Source organism: Bufo gargarizans, chromosome 5 (assembly GCF_014858855.1).
Source record: "Bufo gargarizans isolate SCDJY-AF-19 chromosome 5, ASM1485885v1, whole genome shotgun sequence".
NCBI classification, from domain to species: Eukaryota; Metazoa; Chordata; class Amphibia; order Anura; family Bufonidae; genus Bufo; species Bufo gargarizans.
This window is the reverse complement of record NC_058084.1, coordinates 231,736,150-231,760,647: the sequence shown is the minus strand read 5'-3', so window position 1 is coordinate 231,760,647 and position 24,498 is coordinate 231,736,150. Positions and strand designations below refer to the sequence as shown.

The 24,498-nt window shown below is 43.4% G+C and overlaps 1 protein-coding gene across 3 annotated transcripts in view; it reads left to right on the top strand.

Annotated features, from left to right (window-relative positions):
- MTRR (5-methyltetrahydrofolate-homocysteine methyltransferase reductase) overlaps nt 1–24,498 on the top strand; it is an 877,206-nt gene that overhangs the window by 342,871 nt on the left and 509,837 nt on the right. For all 3 annotated transcript variants that reach the window (XM_044292703.1, XM_044292705.1, XM_044292704.1), the window contains one exon: nt 16,736–16,824. In XM_044292703.1, coding sequence (XP_044148638.1) covers nt 16,736–16,824 — 89 coding nt within the window. The remainder of the gene's footprint in view (nt 1–16,735; nt 16,825–24,498) is intronic.

The window sequence follows — 24,498 nt, the reverse complement described above, 5'->3', positions numbered from 1 at the left end:
TTTCAGCTAAAAAGGTTGAACGAACCAACATTATAGTTAATGAGGTCTGTTCGGCTCCATTTGTGTCAGTTATATGCCCAATCCGTCACTTCTGTTGTTTTCCTTTTTCAGCTCCTGTAAATGCAGAGCAACAGAAATACCTAAAACTGATGTTAATATGCCCTAATTTACATTTCTGGAATTGTGTAGTTAATTTTTTTTTTTTTAGATTATACAAAAAATTTAGTAGGGAGCAGTAAAAACTAAACAGAAATCCTTTACCTTCTATATGTGCTGCCTTTCCAGTCCCTGCTGGTCATGCAGTTATCTTGTCAAATCCATCATTCACATGACAGCTGCTGCCGGTCAGTGGTCACATGCCATTAGTTCACCTGTGACTTCTGAGGCCAGCGATGGAAGCGTGGAAGCAGAGAGGGAAACCAGAATTCTACATACTTGCGTCTGCAATCTGCAGGCTCCATGTTATAAAGCAGGATCGGAGGAAATGTTAATTGCTGCAATAGCCCAGGTCTCTTTGAAGAAACCCATGATATTGCAGTTGTAGCGTTTTTGGAGCCCTTAATAAGAACATAGTGAATCTGCAACGAATTGCAATGACAATTCATTGCAATGTAAGGGTGAAACAGTCTAATAATTGCTTCTTATGTGTATATATAAAATGTGTGTGTATATAAAATGTGTGTGTGTATATATATCTATACATATATATATATATATATATATATATATAAATGAGTTTCTGTCTGTTCTTTATGCGCGACCAACAATTGGACCGATCTTCACCAAATTTGGCACACAGGTACATCAGGTGTCTGGGAAGGTTTTAGGGTCTCAGCTCTCTAGGATGTACCGTTCCCGAGATATTCCCAAAAAATTACCCACATTAGCCAGTACAAGCCTGCAATTCTTTCTCTTCAAATCCCAACTGCCTTAAACACAGTTTTACTCCAGGTTTCCATAACAACCTAGCCATTTTTCTTTACTGCTTAAAGGGGCTGGCACAGTGGAGGTCACAGTTATAGGGGTGGGCACTGTGGAGGTCACTGTTATTAAATGGATGGGCACTGTAGAGGTCCCTGTTAAAGGGGCGGGCACTGTGAAAGTCACTGTTAAAGAAGCGGTCACTGTTGAAGGGGTGGTCAATGTTAAAGGAGTAGGCACTGTCGAGGTCACTGTTAAAGGGCCAGGTACTGTGGAGTTCACTGTTAAAGGGGCGGCCACTATGAAGGTCACTGTTAAAGGGGTGGTCAATGTTAAAGGGGTGGGCATTGTGGAGGTCACTATTAAAGGGGCGGACACTGTGGAGGTCACTATTAAAGGGGTGGACACTGTGGAGGTCACTATTAAAGGGGTGACACTGTGGAGGTCACTATTAAAGGGGCGACACTGTGGAGGTCACTATTAAAGGGGCGACACTGTGGAGGTCACTATTAAAGGGGCGGACACTGTGGAGGTCACTATTAAAGGGGTAGGCACTGTGGAGGTCAATGTTAAAGGGACGGGCACTGTGGAGGTCAATGTTAAAGGGAAGGGCACTGTGGAAGTCACTAATGAAGGGGCAGGAACTGTGAAGGTAACTGTTAAAGGGGTGGTCAATGTTAAAGGAACAGATACTGTGGAGATCACTGTTAAAGAGGGGGTCACTGTTCAAGGGGTGTCCACTGTGAAAGTCACTGTTAAAGGGGCGGCCCCAAAGAAAGTCACTGTTAAAAGGGCGGTAATTGTGAAAGTCACTGCTAAAGGGGCGGTCACTGTGAAAATCACTTTTAAAGGAAGGGGCGCTGTGGAAGTCACTGTTAAAGGGTTGGTCAATGCTAAAGGGGCGGTCACTGTTAAAGGGATGGGTACTATGGAGGTCACTGTTAAAGGTGCAGGAACTGTTAAAGGGGCGGTCATTGTTAAAGGGGCGGGCACTGTTGAGGTCATTGTTAAAGGGGCGGTTACTGTAGAGGTTACTGTTATAGGGGAAACTGTCGATATCTTTATTACGACACACTGAAACATAAAATTAAATAGATTAAATATAACTGTGCAAAGCCATGTCCTTCTGCTAGTCTTCTATATGTATATATATATATATATATATATAAATGAGTTTCTGTCTATACGTCTTTCTGTCTGGACGTTCTTAATGCGCGACTAAACGGCTGGACCGATTCTCACCAAATTTGGCACACATGTACATCAGGTTTCCGGGAAGGTTTTAGACCAGGTATCAACTCTCTAGGACTTACCGTTCCTGAGAGATTCCCAAAAATTACCTGCATTAGCCAATAGAAGCCTTCAATTCTTTAACTCATATCCCAACTGCCATACACACGGTCACATCAGCCAATAGAAGCTTGCTGGTCGTTTTACAGGTTGCCATAACAACCGATCACAGGTTTCAGCAGGTCCTTAACCTGTTACGGACACAGAGCCTACAGGTACGCCCTGATGTCCTGGTACTTAAGTACACAGGCGGGCGGTGATGGGAACAAGTTGCCTGCTCAAATCATTGAGCAGGCACCTTGGTACAATGCCCAAGGGGGTCCGTCCTGTGACCCCCCCCCCCCCCTGTGTCGGCGATCGCAGCAAACCGCAGGTCAATTCAGACCTGCGGTTTCCTGCGTTTCCGGGCTATTCGGGTCTCTGGTGACCCGATAAACCGGAATAGGACGGCAATCGGTAGTTTTATAATACACCACCAATCACCGTCCTGCGATCCTGAGAGGTGGCAGTCATGCCACCTCTCAGGATTGCTTCTGATTGGCTGGCTGGGGAGGTGGGCGGGCGCAGCAGCAATTTTGAATTGCCGGAGCTCCTCTCCCCGCTCATGCAGGTCCGTGGAGTGGGAGAGAGAGGAGCTCGACTGTACTAGAAGTTTTTTTGTGCACAAATCGGTGTATTTGGGAGAGGTAGATTAGGCAGGGATAGTGAGGTAGAGTTAGGGAAAAAAATAGTTTTTTTATTGTGGTCTAGAACCCCCCAGCTTTTTCTTTGCATGCGCTGACTGTGGCCGGCACTCTTAACGTCCGGCACTGTTAGCGCATCGCCCACCCCACCCCTGATCAGCGCGTTTGAATCTTTTTTTATTTTTTTTACACTTTGGGATTTTCAACATTTTTTGGTTAATTTTTTTTTTTTCTGTTAGGTGTAGGGCAAAGTACGCAAACACCCATCCTCCACACACATGCACACTGAATAAAGTTTTCCACGCACACGCACACACACACTCCCCTATGGCCTGCCGGACGTTCTCGGCCGAGGAGGCATACGCCATGCTTGCCTCCGAATCCGAGAGTCCCAGTGAGGAAGAGGATGACCCCACTTTCCTCTTATCATCCGTGTCCTCATCATCTAGCGATGATGATGAGCCCAGTAGGCTGCAGAGACGCCACCAGGCGGAACAAAGCTCTGGGGCTCGTACTAGTTTTCCGGCCCACCGGATAAGTCCACCTGAGCCCCCTACCGGTGAACTTGTCTGGTGTACCCCAGAGCACTTTTAGCCTGTGATTCCTAATTTTGTTGGCCAAGCAGGAATCCAGATTCCCACAGTGGGCTTCACTGAATATGACTATTTTAGTATTTTTTTCAGTTACCACTTTGTGAATCTGATGGTGGAGCAAGCGCCCTGTACGCCCAACAGTTCATTGCTCAACACCCAGGCTCCTTTTTGGCTAGGGCCAGTGGCTGGACCCCTGTCAGTGCATCTGAGATGAGGACGTTTTGGGGCCTCATGCTGCACATGGGCCTAGTCAAAAAAAACAGCGTCAGGCATTACTGGAGTTGGGACATCCTCTACCAGACCCCACTTTACAGTATGGCCATGATACGTACCCGGTTTGACGCCATCCGGAAATGCCTGCATTATGCGATAATGCAGCATGTCCTTCCCCAAGGTGATCCTGCCTATGACCGCCTGTACAAAATCAGGCTGATCATCAATCACTTTGGGGCCAATTTATGTACCTGGAAGGGAGGTCGCAGTTGATGAGTCTCTCATTTTCCGCCAGTATGTTCCCTCTGCGCGGGCGAGGTATGGCATGAAGCTGTACAAACTTTGTGAGAGTACCTCAGGGTACACTTAGAAGTTTCGTGTGTACGAGGGGCAAGATTCCTGTATTCGACCCCCAGAATGTCCCTCCCCACTCTGGGTGTTAGCGGGAAACTTGTGTGCGACCTTATGCACCCACTGCTAGATAAAGTTTACCACCTGTACGTGGACAACTTTTATACTAGTTTTCCCTTGTTCCTGTCCCTCGTCACCAGATCCACGTCCGCTCTTGGGACCGTGCGAAAAAATCGATGCGGCCTCCCTACCCACCCCCTCCAGGTACCTATCCCCAGGGGTGAAACCCGTGCCCTTACCAGTGGAAACGTGTTGCTGGTCAGATATAAGGACAAGGGATGTCCTTGTACTGTCCACAATTCACGGTAACGGCATCACCCCTGTCCCTGTGCGAGGTACCGCAGCAACGTTCCTCAAGCCCGATTGTATCATGGACTACAATCGGTATATGGGAGGAGTTGATCTCTCTGATCAAGTCCTCAAGCCATATAACGCCATGCGCAAAACCCTGGCAGGGCATGGTACAAAAAAGTTGCGGTCTACTTGGTACAGTTTGCCTTGTGCAACTCTTTCATGCTGTCCCGGAGCGCTGGCAACACAGTGAAATTCCTACAGTTCTACCTCGGAAACTGGAGGCGCCCGGATCGTCCCTGGCCAACACTTTCCAGGTGTGGTCCCCCATACTGGAAAGAAGGGACGGTCCGAAAAAAAGTGCAGAGTGTGTAACAGGAGGGGGATACGGAAGGACACCACCACTCATTGTGACATGTGCCCCGATCATCCGGGCCTCTGCATTGATGGTTGCTTCAGGGAGTACCACACTTCCATGGAGTACTAAATTGACCCCCTTCCAATTTAATTCCATTTAGCAACTGACAATCGAAAAAAAAACTATGGTTCTCAGACTTGAGACACTAAAACAAATATATTTTTTCCAAAAATATTATTTTGTAAAACTAAAATAAAAAATAAAAATGTAGACATATTAGGTATTGCCGCATCTGTAAGAATCTTCTCTATAAAAACCCTCAGATGAACACGGTAATAAAAAAAAGTGCAAAAAAAGGTATTTTTTGTCACCTTACATCACAAAAAGTGTAATAGCAAGCGATCAAAAAGTCATATCCCCCCCAAAATAGTGCCAATAAAAATGTCCTCTCATCCCGCAAAAAAATGAGCCCCTACCTAAGATAATCGGCTAAAAAAAAACACTGACTCTTAGACTATGGAGATACTAAAATGTTTTCTTTTTTGTTTATGAAAGGATAATATAGTGTAAAACCTAATTAAGTTTTTTTTTTTTTTAAAGTAGACATATAAGGTATCGCCATGTCCGTAAGAATCTGCTCTATAAAAATATCCCATGACTTAACCCCTCAGATGAACAGAGTCAAAAAAATAAAATAAAAACATGTCCCATTTGAAGAACCCCTGATGCACCCCTAGAGTAGAAACTCCAGAAAAGTGACTCCATCTAAGAAACTACACCCTTCAAGGTATTCAAATCTGATTTTACAAACTTTATTAACCCTTTAGGTGTTCCTAAACAGTTTATGACAAATGGAGATGACATTTCAGAGTTTCTATTTTTGGTAACCTTGCCTCACAAAAATGTAATATAGAGTAACCAAAAATCATATGTACCCTAAAAATAGTCCCAACAAAACTGCCACCTTATCGCGTAGTTTCCAAAATGGGGTCACTTTTATGGAGTACTCTAGGGGGGCATCAGGGGAGCTTCAAATGGGACATGGTGTAAATAAACCAGTCCAGCAAAATCTGCGTTCCAAAAACCACACGGCGCTCCTTTTCCTCTATGCCCTACCATGTGCCCGTACGGAGGTTTATGACCACATATGGGGGGTTTCTGCAAACTACAGGAACAGGGAAATAAATATTGAGTTTTGTTTGGCTGTTAATCCTTGCTTTGTTACTGGAAAAAATGATTAAATTGGAAAATTTTGTAAAAAATTGAAATTCTGAAATTTCATCTCCATTTGCCAATAACTCTTGTGGAACACCTAAAGGGTTAACAAAGTTTGTAAAATCAGTTTTAAATACCTTGAGGGGTGTTGTTTCTTAGATTGGGTCACTTTTATGGAGTTTCTACTCTAGGGTTGCATCAGTGGAGCTTCAAATGGGACATGGTGTAAATAAACCAGTCCAGCAAAATCTGCCTTCCAGAAACCACACGGCGCTCCTTTCCCTCTACGCTCTACTGTGTGCCCATACAGTAGTTTATGACCACATATGGGGTGTTTCTGCAAACTACAGAATCAGGGCAATAAATATTGAGTTTTATTTGGCTGTTAACCCTTGCTTTGTTACTGGAATAAATTGATTAAAATTGAAAATTTGGCAAAAAAGTGAAATTCTGAAATTTGCTATTAACTCTTGTGGAACACCTAAATGTTAACGACATTTATAAAAATCAGTTTTGAATACCTTGAGGAGTGTAGTTTCTAGAATAGGGTCATTTTTGGGTAGTTTCTATTATGTAAGCCTCACAAAATGACTTCAGACTTGAACTGGTCCTTAAAAAGTGGGTTTTTGAAATTTTCTGAAATATTTCAAGATTTGCTTCTAAACTTTTAAGCTTTGTAACGTCCCCAAAAAATAAAATGTAATTCCCAAAATGATCCAAACAGGAAGTAGACATATAATGTAAAGTAATAACTATTTTTGTAGGTATTACTATGTAAAACTATGTAAATTTATAAATAAAAATGAATTATTTTTTACTCCATTTTACCAGTGTCATGAAGTACAATATGTGATGAAAAAACAATATTAGAATGGCTAAGTCAAAGCGTTTTAAAGTAATCTCCACATAAAGTGACACTGGTCAGACTTGCAAAAAATGGCCTGGTCCTTAAGGTTAAAATGAGCTTGGTCCTTTTTAAATATTCAGTCATATGACATATAACGGCATAACTACACTGCTACATGCATGGGGGGCAGGGGCCACTATTAAACGGACGGGCGCTGTGGAATTCACTGTTAAAGCAGCGGGTACTGTGGAAGTCACTGTTAAAGGGGCAGGCACTGTGAAGATCACTGTTAAAGGGGCGGCCACTATGATGGTCACTGTTAAAGGGGTGGTCAATTATAAATTGGCGAGCACTGTGGAGATCACTATTAAAGGGGTGCTCACTGTGGAGGTCACTGTTAAAGAGCCAGTAACTGTTAAAGGGGCAGGCACTGTGGAAGTCACTGTTAAAGGGGCGGGCACTATAAATGTTACTGTTAAAGGTGTTGTCAGTGTTAAAGGGGCGGGCACTGTGGAGGTCACTGTTTAAGGGGCGAGCACAGTGCTCGCCCCTTAAACAGTGACCTCCACAGTGCCCGCCCCTTTAACACTGACAACACCTTTAACAGTAACATTTATAGTGCCCGCCCCTTTAACAGTGACTTCCACAGTGCCTGCCCCTTTAACAGTTACTGGCTCTTTAACAGTGACCTCCACAGTGAGCACCCCTTTAATAGTGATCTCCACAGTGCTCGCCAATTTATAATTGACCACCCCTTTAACAGTGACCATCATAGTGGCCGCCCCTTTAACAGTGATCTTCACAGTGCCTGCCCCTTTAACAGTGACTTCCACAGTACCCGCTGCTTTAACAGTGAATTCCACAGCGCCCGTCCGTTTAATAGTGGCCCCTGCCCCCCATGCATGTAGCAGTGTAGTTATGCCGTTATATGTCATATGACTGAATATTTAAAAAGGACCAAGCTCATTTTAACCTTAAGGACCAGGCCATTTTTTGCAGGTCAATGTTAAGGTCAATGTTAAAATGGCAGGCACTGTGGAGGTCATTGTTATAGGGGCAGGCACTGTTAAAGATGCGGTCATTGTCAAAGTGGTGTGCACTGTGGAGGTCAGTGTTAAAGGGGTGGTTACATTAGAGGTCACTGTTATGTGGAATACTGTTGATATAATTTTTCGACACACGGAAACATAAAATTATATAGATGAAATATACCCGTGCGAAGCCGGGTCCTTCTGCTAGTCTCTTATATATATAAAAATGAGTTTCTGTCTGCCTGTTCTTTATGCGCGACCAAATGACTGGACCGGTCTTCACCATATTTGGCACACAGGTACATCAGGTGTCCGGGAACCTTTTAGACCTTCTCAGCTCTCTAGGACTTCCCGTTCTTGAGATATTCCCAAAAAATAACCTGCATCAGCCAATAGAAGCCAGCAAGCCTTTCACTTAAATCCAAACTGCCATTTACACGGTCACATGTCCCTTATTAGCTAAATGATTCTTGCAGGTCCTACTCCTTGTTGCCATAACAACTGATCACAGGTTTAAGCAATTCTCAGGTCCTTAAATATTCAGTCATATGACGTATGACCGCACAACTACACTGCTACATGCATGGGAGGCCAGGGCCACTATGAAACGGATGTGCGCTGTGGAGTTCACTGTTAAAGGGACTGGCACTGTGGAGGTCATTGTTAAAGGGGCGGGCACTGTGGAAATCACTTAAAGGAGCTGGTACTGTGGAAATCACTGGTAAAGGGGCGGGTACTGTAAAGGTCACTGTTAAAGAGGTTATCAATGTTAAAAGGGCAAGATATTTCTCTCACCCAGCATGGTTATATGTAAAATTACACCCCAAAACACATTCCCCAACTTCTACTGAGTACGGCGATACCAGATGTGTGACACTTTTTTGCAGCCAAGGTGGGCAAAGGGGCACATATTCCAAAGTGCACCTTTCGGATTTCGCAGGCCATTTTTTACACATTTTGATTGCAAAGTACTTCTCACACATTTGGGCCTCTAAATTGCCAGGGCAGTATAGCTACCCCACAAGTGACCCCATTTTGGAAAGAAGACACCCCAAGGTATTCCATGAGGGGCATGGCGAGTTCCTAGAATTTTTTATTTTTTGTCGCAAGTTAGTGGAATATGAGACTTTGTAAGGAAAAATAAAAAATCATCATTTTCCGCTAACTTGTGACAAAAAATAAAAAGTTCTATGAACTCACTATGCCCATCAGCGAATACCTTAGGGTGTCTACTTTCCGAAATGGGGTATTTGTGGGTTTTTTCTACTGTTTGGGCATTGTAGAACCTCAGGAAACATGACAGGTGCTCAGAAAGTCAGAGCTGCTTCAAAAAGCGGAAATTCACATTTTTGTACCATAGTTTGTAAACGCTATAACTTTTACCCAAACCATATATTTTTTTTGCCCAAACATTTTTTTTTTAATCAAAGACATGTAGAACAATAAATTTAGCGAAAAATTTATATATGGATGTCGTTTTTTTTTTTTGCTAAATTTTACAGCTGAAAGTGAAAAATGTCATTTTTTTTTCAAAAAAAACGTTAATTTTCGATTAATAACAAAAAAAGTAAAATTGTCAGCAGCAATAAAATACCACCAAATGAAAGCTCTATTAGTGAGAAGAAAAGGAGGTCAAATTCATTTGGGTGGTAAGTTGCATGACCGAGCGATAAACGGTGAAAGTAGTGTAGTGCAGAAGTGTAAAAAGTGGCCTGGTCATTAAGGGGGTTTCAGCTAGCGGGGTTGAAGTGGTTAAAGGGGTGAGCATGGTGGAGGTCATTGTTAAAGGGGTAGGTTACTGTAAATATACCTGTGCAAAGCCAGGTCCTTCTGCTAGTCTCTTATATATATATGAAAATGAGTTTCTGTCTGCCTGTAGGACGTACCGTTCCTGAGATATTCCCCAAAAATGTCCCTCATTAGACAATAGAAGCTCGCAGGTCCTACTCCAGGTCTCCATAACAATAGCAGTTCGCAGGTCCTTAAATATTCAGTCATATGATGTATGATGGCACAACTACACTGCTATATGCATAGGGGCAGGGGCCACTATTAAATGGAAGGGCACTGTGGAGGTCACTGTTAAAAAGGTGATCAATGTTGAAGGGGCGGGCACCGTGGAGATTACTATTAGATGGGTGGTCAATGTTAAAGGGGCAGTCACTGTAGAGGTAACTATTAAAGGGGTAGGTACTGTGGAGGTCAATGTTAAAGGGGTGGCCACTGTCGAGGTCAATGTTAAAGGGGTGGACACTGTGGCGGGAACTGTGGAGGTTACTATTAAAGGGGCCGCCACTGTGGAGGTCATTGTTAAAGGGGCTATCACGGTGGAGGTCATTGTTAAAGGGGCGAGTACTTTAGAGGTCACTGTCATGGGGGATACTGTTGATATCTTTTTACGACACATGGAAACATGAAATGAAATAGATGAAATATACCCGTGCAAAGCCGTGTCCTTCTGCTAGTCTCTATATGTATGTATATATATATATATATATGTATGTATATATATATATATATATATATGTATATATCTACAGTACAGACCAAAAGTTTGAACACACCACCTCATTCAAAGAGTTTTCCTTTTTTTCATGACTATGAAAATTGTAGATTCACACTGAAGGCATCAAAACTATGAATTAACACGTGGAATTATATACATAACAAAAAATGAAAACAACTGAAAATGTCATATTCTAGGTTCTTCAAAGTAGCCACCTTTTGCTTTGATTACTGCTTTGCACACTCTTGGCATTCTCTTGATGAGCTTCAAGAGGTAGTCACCTGAAATGGTTTTCACTTCACAGGTGTGCCCTGTCAGGTTTAATAAGGGTAAGTGGGATTTCTTGCCTTATAAATGGGGTTGGGACCATCAGTTGCATTGTGGAGAAGTCAGGTGGATACACAGCTGATAGGCCTACTGAAAAAAGCAGCTAAGTAAAGAAAAATGAGTAGCCATCAATACTTTAAGAAATGAAGGTCAGTCAGTCCGAAAAATTGGGAAAAGTTTGAAAGTGTCCCCAAGTGCAGTCACAAAAACCATCAAGCGCTACAAAGAAACTGCCTCACATGCGGACCACCCCAGGAAAGTAAGACCAAGAGTCACCTTTGCTGCGGAGGATAAGTTCATCCGAGTCACCAGCCTCAGAAATCGCAGGTTAACAGCAGCTCAGATTAGACACCAGGTCAATGCCACACAAAGTTCTAGCAGCAGACACATCTCTAGAACAGCTGTTAAGAGGAGACTGTGTGAATCAGGCCTTCATGGTAGAACATCTGCTAGGAAACCACTGCTAAGGACAGGCAACAAGCAGAAGAGACTTGTTTGGGCTAAAGAACACAAGGAATGGACATTAGACCATTGGAAATCTGTGCTTTGGTCTGATAAGTCCAAATTTGAGATCTTTGGTTCCAACCAACTTGTCTTTATGCCACGCAGAAAAGGTGAACGGGTGGACTCTACATGCCTGGTTCCCACCGTGAAGCATGGAGGACATGGTGTGGGGGTGCTTTGCTGGTGGACACTGTTGGAGATTTATTCAAAATTTAAGGCATACTGAACCAGCATGTCTACCACAGCATCTTGCAGCGGCATGCTATTCCATTCGGTTTGCATTTAGTTGGACCATCATTTATTTTTCAACAGGACAATGACCCCAAACACACCTCCAGGCTGTGTAAGGGCTATTTGACCATGAAGGAGAGTGATGGGGTGCTGCGCCAGATGACCTGGCCTCCGCAGTCACCAGACCTGAACCCAATCGAGATGGTTTGGGGTGAGCTGGACCGCAGAGTGAAGGCAAAAGGGCCAACAAGTGCTAAGCATCTCTGGGAACTCCTTCAAGACTGTTGGAAGACCATTTCAGGTGACTACCTCTTGAAGCTCATCAAGAGAATGCCAAGAGTGTGCAAAGCAGTAATCAAAGCAAAAGGTGGCTACTTTGAAGAACCTAGAATATGACATATTTTCAGTTGTTTCACACTTTTTTGTTATGTATATTATTCCACATGTGTTAATTCATAGTTGTGATGCCTTCAGTGTGAATCTACAATTTTCATAGTCATAAAAATAAAGAAAACTCTTTGAATGAGAAGGTGTGTCCAAACTTTTGGTCTGTACTGTATATATATATAAGTTTCTGTCTGTCTATTCTTTATGCGTGACCAAACGACTGGACCAATATTCACCAAATTTGACACACAGGTACATAAGGTGTCCGGGAATATTTTAGACGGAGTCTCAGCTCTCTAGGATGTACCATTCCTGAGAGATTCCAAAAGAATGACCTGCATTAGCCATTAGAAGCCAGCAAGCCTTTCACTTAAATCGAAACTGCCATTTACACGGTCACATGTCCCTCATTAGTCAATAGCAGCCTCTTAGGTCCTACTCCAGGTTTCCATAGCAACTGATCACAGGTTTTAGCAGTTTGCAGGTCCTTAAATATTCAGTCATATGACGGCACAACTACACTGCTATATGCATGGAGGGCAGGGGCCACTATTAAATGGACGGGCACTGTGGAGGTCACTGTTAATGAGGCAGGCACTATGGAGGTCACTGATAAATGGGCGGACACTGTGGAAGTCACTGTTAAAGTGGTGGGTACTGTGGAGGTCACTGTTAAAGGGGCAGCCACAATGAAGGTCACTGTTAAAGGGGTGGTCAGTGTTTAAGGGGCGGATAGTGTGAAGGTCACTGTTAAAGGGACGGCCACCATGAAGTTCAATGTTAAAAGGGCAGGCACTGTGGAGATCACTGTTAAAGGGGTGGTCATTGTTAAAGGTGCTGGCACTGTGGAGGTCAATGTTAAAGGGGCAGGCACTGTGGAGGTCACTATTAAATGAGAGGGCACTGTTAAAAAGGTGTCACTGTCAAAGGTGCGTGCATTGTTGTTGTCACTGTTAAAGGTGCGGGCACTATGAATGTCACTGTTAAAGGGGTGGTCATTGTTAAAGTGGTGGGCACTGTGGAGGTCATTGTTAAAGGGGCTGGCACTATGTCGGTCACTGTTAATGGGGCGGGCACTGTTGATGTCACTAATAAAGGGGCAGCCACTATGAATGTCACTGTTAAAGGGCGGTCAATGTTAAAGGGGCGGGTACTAGCCACTAACTTACTGTCCACGGTCGGCACCAGAACCAAAACCTGATCACCCGGGTTAAAGATCAGGACCAAAGCCTGCCGATTATAGACCCGACTCTGGGCTCGCTGAGCTGCCTTTATGTGCTCCATAACAAGAGGCAACACTGTCTCTAGACCGCGAGGGTGTTTGTCATATAGCAGTTTGAAGGGTGAGAACTCAGTAGAGGCCTGGGGTATCTCTCGCACTGCGGACATGAGATAGGGCAAAAGAAGGTCCCAGTCCTTCCCATCTTTAAACACTACCTTTTTCAACATATTTTTTAATGTTTGGTTAAACCGTTCTACCAGACCATCTGTTTGTGGATGATAAACGGCCGTCCATAGTTGTTTTATGTGCCGCAACTTACCTCATCACCTTGGACATAAAAGGGTTCCCTTGGTCTGTCAGAACCTCTTTAGGTAGTCCTACTTGGTAAAACATCTACATTAACTCCTTAGGCTACTTTCACACTAGCGTTTGATCGGATCCGTTCTGAACGGATCCGATCATATTAATGCAGACGGAGGCTCCGTTCAGTACAGATCCGTCTGCATTAATAACTTAGAAAAAAATCTAAGTGTGAAAGCAGCCTGAGCGGATCCGTTCAGACTTTTAATGTAAAGTCAATGGGGGACGGATCCGCTTGAAGATTGAGCCATATGGGCTCAACTTCAAGCGGATCCGTTCCCATTGACTTACATTGTAAGTCTGAACGGATCCGCTCGCCTCCGCACGGCCAGGCGGACAGCTGAACGCTGCAAGCAGCGTTTAGCTGTCCGCCTGTCCGTGCGGAGGCGAGCGGAGGCTGAACGCCGCCAGACTGATGCAGTCTGAGCGGATCCGCATCCATTCAGACTGCATCAGGGCTGGACGGAGGCGTTCGGGTCTGCTCGTGAGCTCCTTCAAACGGAGCTCACGAGCGGACCGACGAACGCTAGTGTGAAACTAGCCTTAGCTATGAGTTTGACCGAGATATGTCACAGTGGCACTGCCTCCAGGTACCGAGTGGCATAGTCTAGAATGACTAAGATGTGTTGATGCCCTCTGGTGGACTTCGGTACTGGGTCTATGAGGTCCATAGCTATTTGGTCAAATGGTACTTCGATAATCAGTAGAGGTACTAGGGGACTACGGAAATGTGGCTTGGGGCTAGTTATCTGGCAGGTCAGGCAAGACTTACAAAACTCTTCTGCTTCTTTGAATATGCTGGGCCAGTAAAACTGCTGTAGAATACGATCCTGAATTTTCTGCAGCCCCAGGTGACCCCCGAGAATGTGTTGGGCGGTTAGATCTAACACAAACTTGCTATAAGCCTTGGGGACCACCACCTGTTCAATAGGTTCACCCTGTAGTTGTTTGCCCGATACAACATATCTTGATGAACCACAAAACGGGGAAGCACTGACTCTGCCCCAGGTTGTTGTGGTTCATCATCTACTATTAAAATATTTTCCCAGGCGCGGGATAGGGTTGGGTCCCGACATTGGTCCTTTGGTCTCAGGTTCCCAGGGTTCTGGTCACCCACCTGAGCTGGGCCACTCTGCTAGGGTTACCCCTGTCTCATGGGTATCAGTCACTCTCATAGCAGGCCACAGTGCCGGGAAGTCTCTCCCTATTATGAGTTAATAATGTAAATTGGTGGCGACAGCCACCTCGTGGGTCCACCTGCCGGCCATCGTGGACAGAGACACCAGGGTGGTGGGACAGTCCTTTAAGTCTCTGGCACAAGTGGCTATTGTCTATAGTCTCTGGGGTACCTTTTGCACACAGCTTCCTGGCATACAAGGAGTGGCGGTAGCCATAGTTAGTTTCCACGGGTTCGCCCCTATGGGGACAGTCAGCCCTTATATGGCCTGGCTCCTGACACCACCAGCAGACTATCGGAGCTAGGTCTGTAGGGGTATAGGTATATTCCGGGCGGGTTTTGCTTGCACCAGTGGCCGGCTTTGAGGTGATTTCCGTGGTTTGAGTGCCTCCCTCCCAAAATAGCCCCCCTGTAGAGTCCTGGTAGCCTCATAGCGCTCCACCAGGTCGACCATCTCAAGGGCATTACCAGGAGACACCTGGCCAATCCAGTGCTGGAGAGATTACTGCAAAGCCCTCCAGAATACATCAGCCAACAGACGGTACAGCATAGCAGTGGGACTCAGCTACAATTTTTGTAGCCGGTGTAACAGATCATAATACTGAGATCTCACTGGATCAAATGGGCTTAACTCCCACTGATGCACTCGCTGGGCCCGGACCAACACATTTACCCCCAGTCTTGCCAGAATCTCACCCTTTACTGTTGTGTATTCGGCCACTTGATCAGCTGGTAAGTAGAAAAATGGATGCCAGGAACGGAGCAACAACCTCAGCCCACTGATCTCTGGCTAGTTTCTCCCTCACAGCCACCTTTTCGAACACTGGCAGATAGATCTCAACTGTCGTTCGAGGGGGTCATCTTGGGGATCGCCGCACAGACCACTTTCCGTGCATTGTGGACGCTCTGCCACTTGTAAAGCTGTCATATGTCGCAATAGCAGCTGGTTGGTTTCCTGCTGCTGCATATTAGCCTCCCGCTGTTGCAAGTTAGCCTCCACAAGGGCTTTCACAACAGCTTCCATCTTGTCGAGAGACACGGGTTGTAATCTTGCTGGTATGATGTAAGACCTATAAACTTGCCCGTAAAAACTAAAATATTTCGGCTTTCACGCCAGCCTCACTGTACTTGCCCGCATTCTCTACCAATTGTGGGGACTTGGTTTGGTAGTTTGGGTTTTGCGGATGCAGTATAGCGGCAACAACAATTTCTTTTAATTCTAACAATTCAGTGTTTTATTCACAGTTTAGGCAAGTGACAAAACAAACTGTCATATTCAAACAAAAATTCACCTTGCAGTGTTGGTGATAATTCACACCATGCGCCAATTCTGCCTCAGAGTCCTTTCTGATAGTAGCAAAAACCTGTTTTCACGCCAAACAGGTAAGCAAGCCTTCATCCAGACACAAGGCTCCCAGATCCCAACACAGAGACCTGGCTTCTGAGCCCAGCTGCCTATTTAAGGACAGCCAGGTGCTGCCAAAACCATTTAAAATCCGGTCCAGTATTTGACCTCATCTGGCTGTTAATCAGCCCAGCAGCACATGCTGGGAGGAAAATACCTATTTTCCCACAGCAAACCTCTCACTGTCACAATATATATAAAGAAAAAGACAGCAGCACTTCCATACGGTGAAAAAATGTGTAGTCCTTTATTCACCCGTGCTTGACATGAAGTGCAGCGGTCTTTTTCTTTTTCTTTGATGTTTGGATACATCTCAAATGCTGGCACTCCATTTTCTTTGTTACTGATAGTGCTGCCCTGATCTAGTACTTTTATATTGAAAGAAATCTGGCAGAATAACTACCTTGTCTATTCTACACAATGAGATTAGTCTAAGTGTATATCTAGTACTATGATACATGCATTGTTCCTGGGATGGGTAAGAGAGGAACTTCTTCGTTTAAAAATAATTATGCAGAAATGTTGGCGCAAAAGGCACATCTTACGCATATCGAGCGGAAAAAAAAAAGGAAAATCCCAGATTCGGCAATTTGTGCCACTTTTTAGACAGATTTTTGGTGCAGACACAATAGTAAATCCAGGACTTTGTCTGAGAGCTGAGACTCCTAATAACGATGAAATCAGATCAAACCACACATTTCACTATCTTGGCATATACATGATTTCACTACAAAGTAATAATTTTGCAGTTTTCTTTTCATAGGTGTGGTCATACCTGATTATATTCCAGAAAGATGTTCTTTGCAATACCTGCTGACATGGTGTCTTGAAATATGTGCATTGCCGAAGAAGGTATGTTACATAGTTTCTCTCAGATCATTTATACCACATTAATTGTTACAGGAATTAAAACACTCAATGGCCTTTACTATTGGATAAGTACTGTATATTCCTGCGTATAAGACTACTTTTTAACACATGAAAATCTTCTCAAAAGTCGGGGGTCGTCTTATACGCCGGGTATGGCGGGCGCTGCAGTGCCGGGATGCCCGAATTATCAACAGAGAGAGCCCGGGCTATTGCCTTGTATCCCCAGCAGCTGAGAGCTGCGATGTAACCCACGGCATATGCCCCCCCTGCGCTGTACCTTGTATACTGCCCCCTGCTCTGTACCTTGTATGCCTCCCCCTGCTCTGTACCTTGTATGCTCCTTGTACCGCCATCCTCCCGGCCGCTCGCATCTCGCTCCTGCGCATGTGTGAGAAGTGCGGCGCAGATGTGCATATGTGAATGTTAATATGAAGAATAACATAACAAAAACATGTTCAGGGTATAGGTGGCACATGTTTAGGGTCTGGGAGGCAGGGAGGGAGGACAAGGAAGGTGGTGGGATGCAGGGATGGCGGTGGTACCTAGGGATGATGGTGGGATGCAGGGATGGCAGTGGTATCTAGGGATGGTGGTGGGATTCAGGGATGGCAGAGGTACCCAGGGATGGTGGTGGGATGCAGTAATGTACTGCTGTGTGTTGAAAAAGGGGTAGTCTTATACGGCGAGTATATCCCAAACTCTATATTTTCAGTGTAAAAGTTGGGGGTTGTCTTATACGCCCAGTCGTCTTATACGCCGGCATATACGGTATCTAGCCTTTTTTAAATGCTGTCATAGTATAGTCCTGATCAAAAGTTTAAGAGCAAAAAAATCATATTTTACATTGTTGGGTCTTAACAAGGTTCCAAGTAGAGCTTCAACATGCAACAAGAAGAAATGGGAGTGAGACCAAAATTTTTTGGAGCATTCAATTAATTGAAAATAACGATTAAACTGAAACAGGCTGTTTTTCAGCTGATCCAAATTTTAGGACCACATACCTTTAAAAGGCTAAATCTGTGCAAAGATGTGGATTCCTTGTCATTTTCTGTCAGGTAGTCACACGTTGTGATGGCAAAGGCAAAAAGACTCTCCCTTTTTGAAGGTGGTCAGGTTGTTGAACTGCATAAGCAGGGTCTCTCACAGCGCGCCATCGCAGTCATTTGGAATTTCTTAAATGATCCTGAGGGTTATAGAACAAAAAGGTGGAAGACCCAAAATAATGTCATCAGCACTGAGCCGGAGGATCCAATTGGCTGTCCGTCAAGACACTGGACGATCCTCGACCCAAATTAAGGCCCTTACTGGTGCTGACTGCAGCCCCATAACCATCAGACGACATCTGAGACTGAAGGGCTTAAAAAACACGTCTTCAAAGACCTCGTCTCCTTGAAAGCCACAGAACTGCTCGTTTAGACTTTGCAAGAGAGCACCAAACATGGGACATTCAAAGGTGGAAGAAAGTTTTATTCTCTGATGAGATTATTATTATTATTTTTTACCTTGATGGTCCTGATGGTTTCCAACGTTACTGGCATGACAAGCAGATCCCACCTGAGATGTTTTCTACGCGCCACAGTGGAGGGGGCGCCATAATGGTCTGGGGTGCTTTTTCCTTCAGTGGAACAATGGAGCTTCAGGAAGTGCAGGGGTGTCAAACGGCCGCTGGCTATGTCCAGATGTTGCAGAGAGCATTCCGCATGACTGAGTGCCCTTGTCTGTGTGGTATCGACTGGGTTTTTCAACAGGACAACACTACAGTACACAATGCCCGCAGGACAAGGGACTTCTTCCAGGAGAATAACATCACTCTTTTGGCCCATCCTGCGTGTTCCCCTGATCTAAATCCAATTGAGAACCTTTGCAGATGGATGGCAAGGGAAGTTTACAAAAATGGACAACAGTCTTCACCACTTGGAGAAATGTTCCCACTCACCTCATGGAAACGCTTGCATCAAGCATGCCGAAACGAATTTTTAAGTGATAAACAATAACGGCGGGAAGTTTACAAAAATGAACAACAGTCTTCACCACTTGGAGAAATGTTCCCACTCACCTCATGGAAACGCTTGCATCAAGCATGCCGAAACGAATTTTTAAGTGATAAACAATAACGGCGGAGCTACTCATTACTGAGTTCATGTTTGGAAGTTGGATTTCTGTTTTTGGGGGGGTTTAGTTTATTTTTTTGGAGGTGTGGTCCTAAACTTTTGATCAGCTGAAAAACAGCCTGTTTCAGTTTATTCGTTGTTTTCATTAAATTAAATGCTCAAAAAATGTTTTGTCTCACTCCCATTTTTTTCTTGTTGCATGTTGAAGCTCTACTTGGAATATTGTTAAGATCCAGTCATGCTAAATATTATTTTTTTTGCCATTTTTCAAGTGGTTTTAAACTTTTTATCAGGACTCTATCTGCTATTGCTTACTCTTGTGGTAGGGGTATTCCACAGTTTGACTATTCTTAAGTTAATTAACTTACCACGTGGGTACTAATTATAATACATATTGTGTCCCCTAGTCTCTGCATTTTGTAGCTTCAACACAAGACTTTTGTTGTACTAGTATCAAATGCTTGTGCAAAATCCAGATGTATCATATATGCCCATGTGACCAACATTCAGATTTGCACATACTTCCTCATAGATACCCAGAATGTTGGTTAGGCCTGACCGGTTTTGCATGAATTCATGATGGTTATCAGTTACTAATTTTATTACCGTTATATATACTTTTGCACAGGAGTGTGGCTAAAGGTTCAAATACTTATCTCCATGTAGCTGTTCCGGCATGTTTTCTGAGTTGTATGCTGCTCAGTTGAGGTGGTGTAATGATGATTATGTTTTCACACCTCCTGTGCTGTTCTCTGACAGGCTACATGCACTATACCTGAAGCTTATCAGAGAGAAAGGTGGGGCAGGGAGATATTGCTCCTATGCCTGATGCAGCATTCAACTGCATCGCCTCACCTCGCCTAATTGGAGGTGTTCGTACGGCAAGTGAAGCCCTACTTTCACACTAGTGTTAAACTTTTCCGGTATTGAGTTCCATCCTAGGGACTCAATACCGGAAAAGAACGCTTCAATTTCGTTCTCATGCATTCTGAATGGAAACCATTCTGTTCAGTATGCATCAGAATGTCTTCAGTTTCAGTCACTTTTACGGTATTTGGCCAGAGAAAATACCGCAGCATGCTGCGGTATTTTCTCCTGCCAAAATTTCAGAACACTTGCCGGCATGTCGGATCCAGCATTATTTTCCATTTAAATGTATTAATACCAGATCCGGTACCAAGTGTTCTGGAACAACATATCCAGTTTTCCAGTCTGTGCATGCGCAGACCTTTATAAATGTGAAAAGATAAATACGAGATCCGTTTTTCCACATGACACCAGAGAGACTAATCCGGTATTTCAATGCATTTGTCAAACGGATCCGGAAAACAACGAATGAACACGGATTTCTGGATTCCTCTAACGCTAGTGTGAAAGTACCCTTAGGGGCCCAGTCGTAATTGCGACCACATGGTTACTGACCTTTAATTGATTTTTTTTTTTTTCCTAGCATAAGCCTGTAAGCACAATTGGCTCTATATATAATATATAATCAATATTTTCATTTTCTTAATATACAATACCAGGCCAATTTTTGCTAATCTGACATGTCATTTTATCTGGTTATAACACTGGAATGCTTTAACTTATCCAAGCCATTCTGAGATTGTTTTCTTATGACACATTGTACTTCATGTTAGTGATAAATTTGGGTCAATATTTATGAAAAAAATCCAAAATTTGCTGAAAATTTTGAGAAATTAGCAATTTTCTTAATTAGAATTTCTCTATTTTTAAGGCAGATAGAGATACCTCATAAAATCATCAGTTTACATATCCCATATGTCTACTTTTAAGTTGACATCATTTTGTAAATGTCCTTTTAGTTTTTTTAGGATGTTAGAAGGCTTAGAATTTTAGAAGCAATTTTGAAACATTTCCAAAACCCAATTTTTAAGGACCAGTTCAGTTATGACATCACTTTGTGGGGCTAAGGCTACTTTCACATTTGCGTTTTTCTTTTTTGGTATGGACATCGGCAGAGGATCTCAATACCGGAGAAAAACGCTTCAGTTTTGTTCCCATTCTTTATCAATGGGGACAGAACCAAACTGAACAGAGTGCACCAGAATGCATTCTGTTCCATTTGGTTGCATTTCCATACCAGACACAGCTTTTCTGTCTGGCATGGGATGCGGAGCAAAACGGATCCGGTATGACACACAATGCAAATCAAGATAGTTTTCTTGAACACAATAGAAAACGGATCGGGTGCCCATTGACTTATAATGGTTTTAATGCCGGATCCGTTATTGCTATGTTAAAGATATTGCATCTGGATCAGTTCATAACAGAAGCACTTTTGCTGATCTCTGCCATATCAGGCAAAAATGCATATGTGAAAGTAGCTGTCACGAGTAATGGGGAGGGGATAACATCAAATGGCATGCAGAAGGAATAGACCGGAGTCTAGGCCTCAAAGCTAAGGGAGAGGGATGGTGACCTCCTAGGAATCCCTAGACTTCTCCCTGACTTCTGCCAGTATGAGTAGACCCTGAAGGTGGAAATACTCATACACTGAAACCTAGGCCCTGAAGACCCTGGAAGGCCCTAGGAATGGTGGCAGGGAATCGGATTACATGTTCCTTCCCAGATGAAGGAATCATCGTCTCCCTGAGGCCTAGACAACAACACACACAATCAAACAACAAAATGCACTTAGCTTAAATCAAAATTGAGGAGCAGGAGATCCAAACAAACCAGCTCAACGAACTCCAGCAGGAAAAATCAACCACATGGTAAGCAGTGCGAGTCAAAACTAAATAGGGCCTCAGTAATGACTACAAGCTGCACCTGACAAGATGTGTGGTCATTACCAAACAACAACACTGAAAAGAAAAAACAGATCGACTGACAGATACCCTCACGTGCCAGTCTCTCTGATCTTCTCACCTCTGTCATGGGAGGGACTGTGATAGTAGCCTTACATAGTAGAAACCACTCACAAATGAACCCATTTTAGAAACTACACCCTTCAATTTATTCAAAACTGGTTTTGCAAACTTTGTTAACCCTTTAGTTGTTCCACAAGTATTAAAGGAAAATGGAGAAAAGGAAACATTTTTAAATTTCACTTTTTTATTTTTTCCAGATTTTCCATTTTAATCCATTTATCCTTTAACACAGCAAGGGTTAACAGCTAAACAAAATTTTATATTTTTTACCCTGATTCTACAATTTACAGAAACGCCCCATATGTGGTCGTAAACTGCTGTATGGGCACAACATAGGGCTCAGAAGGGAAAAAGCACAATATGGTTTTTGGAGGGCAGATTTCACATTTGAAGACCCCCTGATGAACCTCTACAGTAGAAATTCCCAAAAAAGTGACCCCATTTTGGAAACTATACGATAAGCTGACAGTTTTATTGGTACTATTTTGGGGTTCATATGGTTTTTGATCGCTTAATATTACGCTTTTTGGTGAAAAAAAAAAGGTCATAAAAAAAGCTGTTCTGGCTTTTTTTTATTTGTTTTTTTTTTTCAGGGTATTCAGCTAACAGAATAGATTGCATGTTATTTTTATAGACCAAGTTGTTACAGATACAACAATACCAAATATGCCTATTTTATTTTTATTATTATTTTTTTGTTTCGGTTTTACGTAATAAAGAATTTTCGGAAAAAACAGACAAACTTTTTTGTGTCTTCATCTGTTGAAAACCATATTTTTTCATTTTTCTGCCGGTCGTCTTGTTTTTTGCAGGAAGAGTTGGCGTTTTTATTGGACCATTTTTGGATACACATGTTTTTTTGATCGTTCAATATTAAAATTTTGGGGGCAAGGTAAACCAAAAATGGCTGTTCTGGCACAGTTTTTTTTTTGTTTTTTTTTACAGCATTCACCTGAGGGGGTAAATCATGTTCTATTTTTATAGAGCAGGATGTTACGGAGGCAGTAATACCTAATGTGTCTACTTTTCATTTTACAAAATAAAAGCATCTGTGAAAAAAAAAAATCATGTTTTTGGGTCTCCATTTTCTGAAAGCCATATTTTTTTTTTCTGCCAATCATCTTGTGTAGAGGATTATATTTTGCAGGAAGGGTTGTCATTTTTATTGGTACCGTTTTTGGGGTACATAAGACTTTTTGATTGTTCAATATTTTGGCAGTGATTTTATTTTATTTTTTACGGCATTCACTTGAGGGGGTAGATTATGTTATTTTTTTTATAGAGCCAGTTGTGACGGACTGAACAGTCACTGGGGCTGCTGGAGAAGCCGGAGGGCTAGCCTCCTTCCTACAGACTATGGACCCAGAACTATGGAGTCCCCCTCTGCCCTTTGGGGTTACAAGGAACTATGAACCCTGATTTATGTGTGGAATTTATATGCCACATATTTACTATTGCCCATTAAAAAGGCATGGTGTGGATTCAGCAACACAAAAAGGGTTAACGCTGCACTGAGACTCCCACTGATTCTGTTAGTGATGGGATTAAAGGGAACCTGTCACCAGGATTTTGGGTATAGAGCTGAGGACATGGGTTGCTAGATGGCCACTAGCAGATTCGCAATATCCAGTCGCCATAGCTCTGTGTGCTTTTATTGTGTAAAAAAACTGATTTGATACATATGCAAATTAACATAAGAGTCATATCTTACTTGTGTGACCAGAGAAGAGTCACATTTTTGAAGTTCTGACTCATCTCAGGTTAATTTGCATATCTATCAAATCGGTTTTTATACACAATAAAAGCACACAAAGCTACGGGGACTGGGTATTGCGGATGTGCTAGCGGCCATCTAGCAACCCATGTCCTCAGCTCTATACCCAAAATCCTGGTGACAGGTTCCCTTTAAGATAGCTGACTCTAGGAGCAGCCGACTCCTAGATAAGTAGATCACCCTATGATACACTCAGGAGATAATCCCATCACGTGTGCCTCCTCTCTCCTATTCATTCATTCATTCATTATGGAGGGGGTGAAGATGTCTGTTTGCATGTTGTTCATGGTTGATTGCGTTATGTTGTTAGACTTCTTGAACTGTATATATACGGAGTTGATCTTCAATAAAGTGAGTTCCTGTTTTACCCTCAACATAGAGCAGTGATGGCGAACCTATGGCACGGGTGCCAGAGGCGGCACTCAGAGCCCTCTCTGTGGGCACCCGCACCCTGGAGAAAGTCTATGGTGTACCAATATGCCTTAGAATTTGTCTGCCATTCAATAGTGCACGACATGCTATGAACAGCACAGGCAGCACATTGAATGGAGCCAGGTTATTATAGCTAAATGATAAAGTACATGGAAGATATACGATATTGGTGTTCAGGTAAATTGCCGTGTTGGCACTTTGCGATAAAGTGGGTTTTGGGTTGCAGTTTGAGCACTCGGTCTCTAAGAGGTTCACCATCACTGACATAGAGTGTCATCTCATGTGTGGGGGAACAGCTATATTTACTCTGGGAATTGCTATCGGTATTATACTCCCTTGGGGTTACAACACTGTTCTACCCACTGTAAGTTGGATCCAGGGTGGGTGGAAGACTGCGAGACCTCAACCAAGCGGTTCGTGGGGTCGGCAGTGATTATGGAGTCAA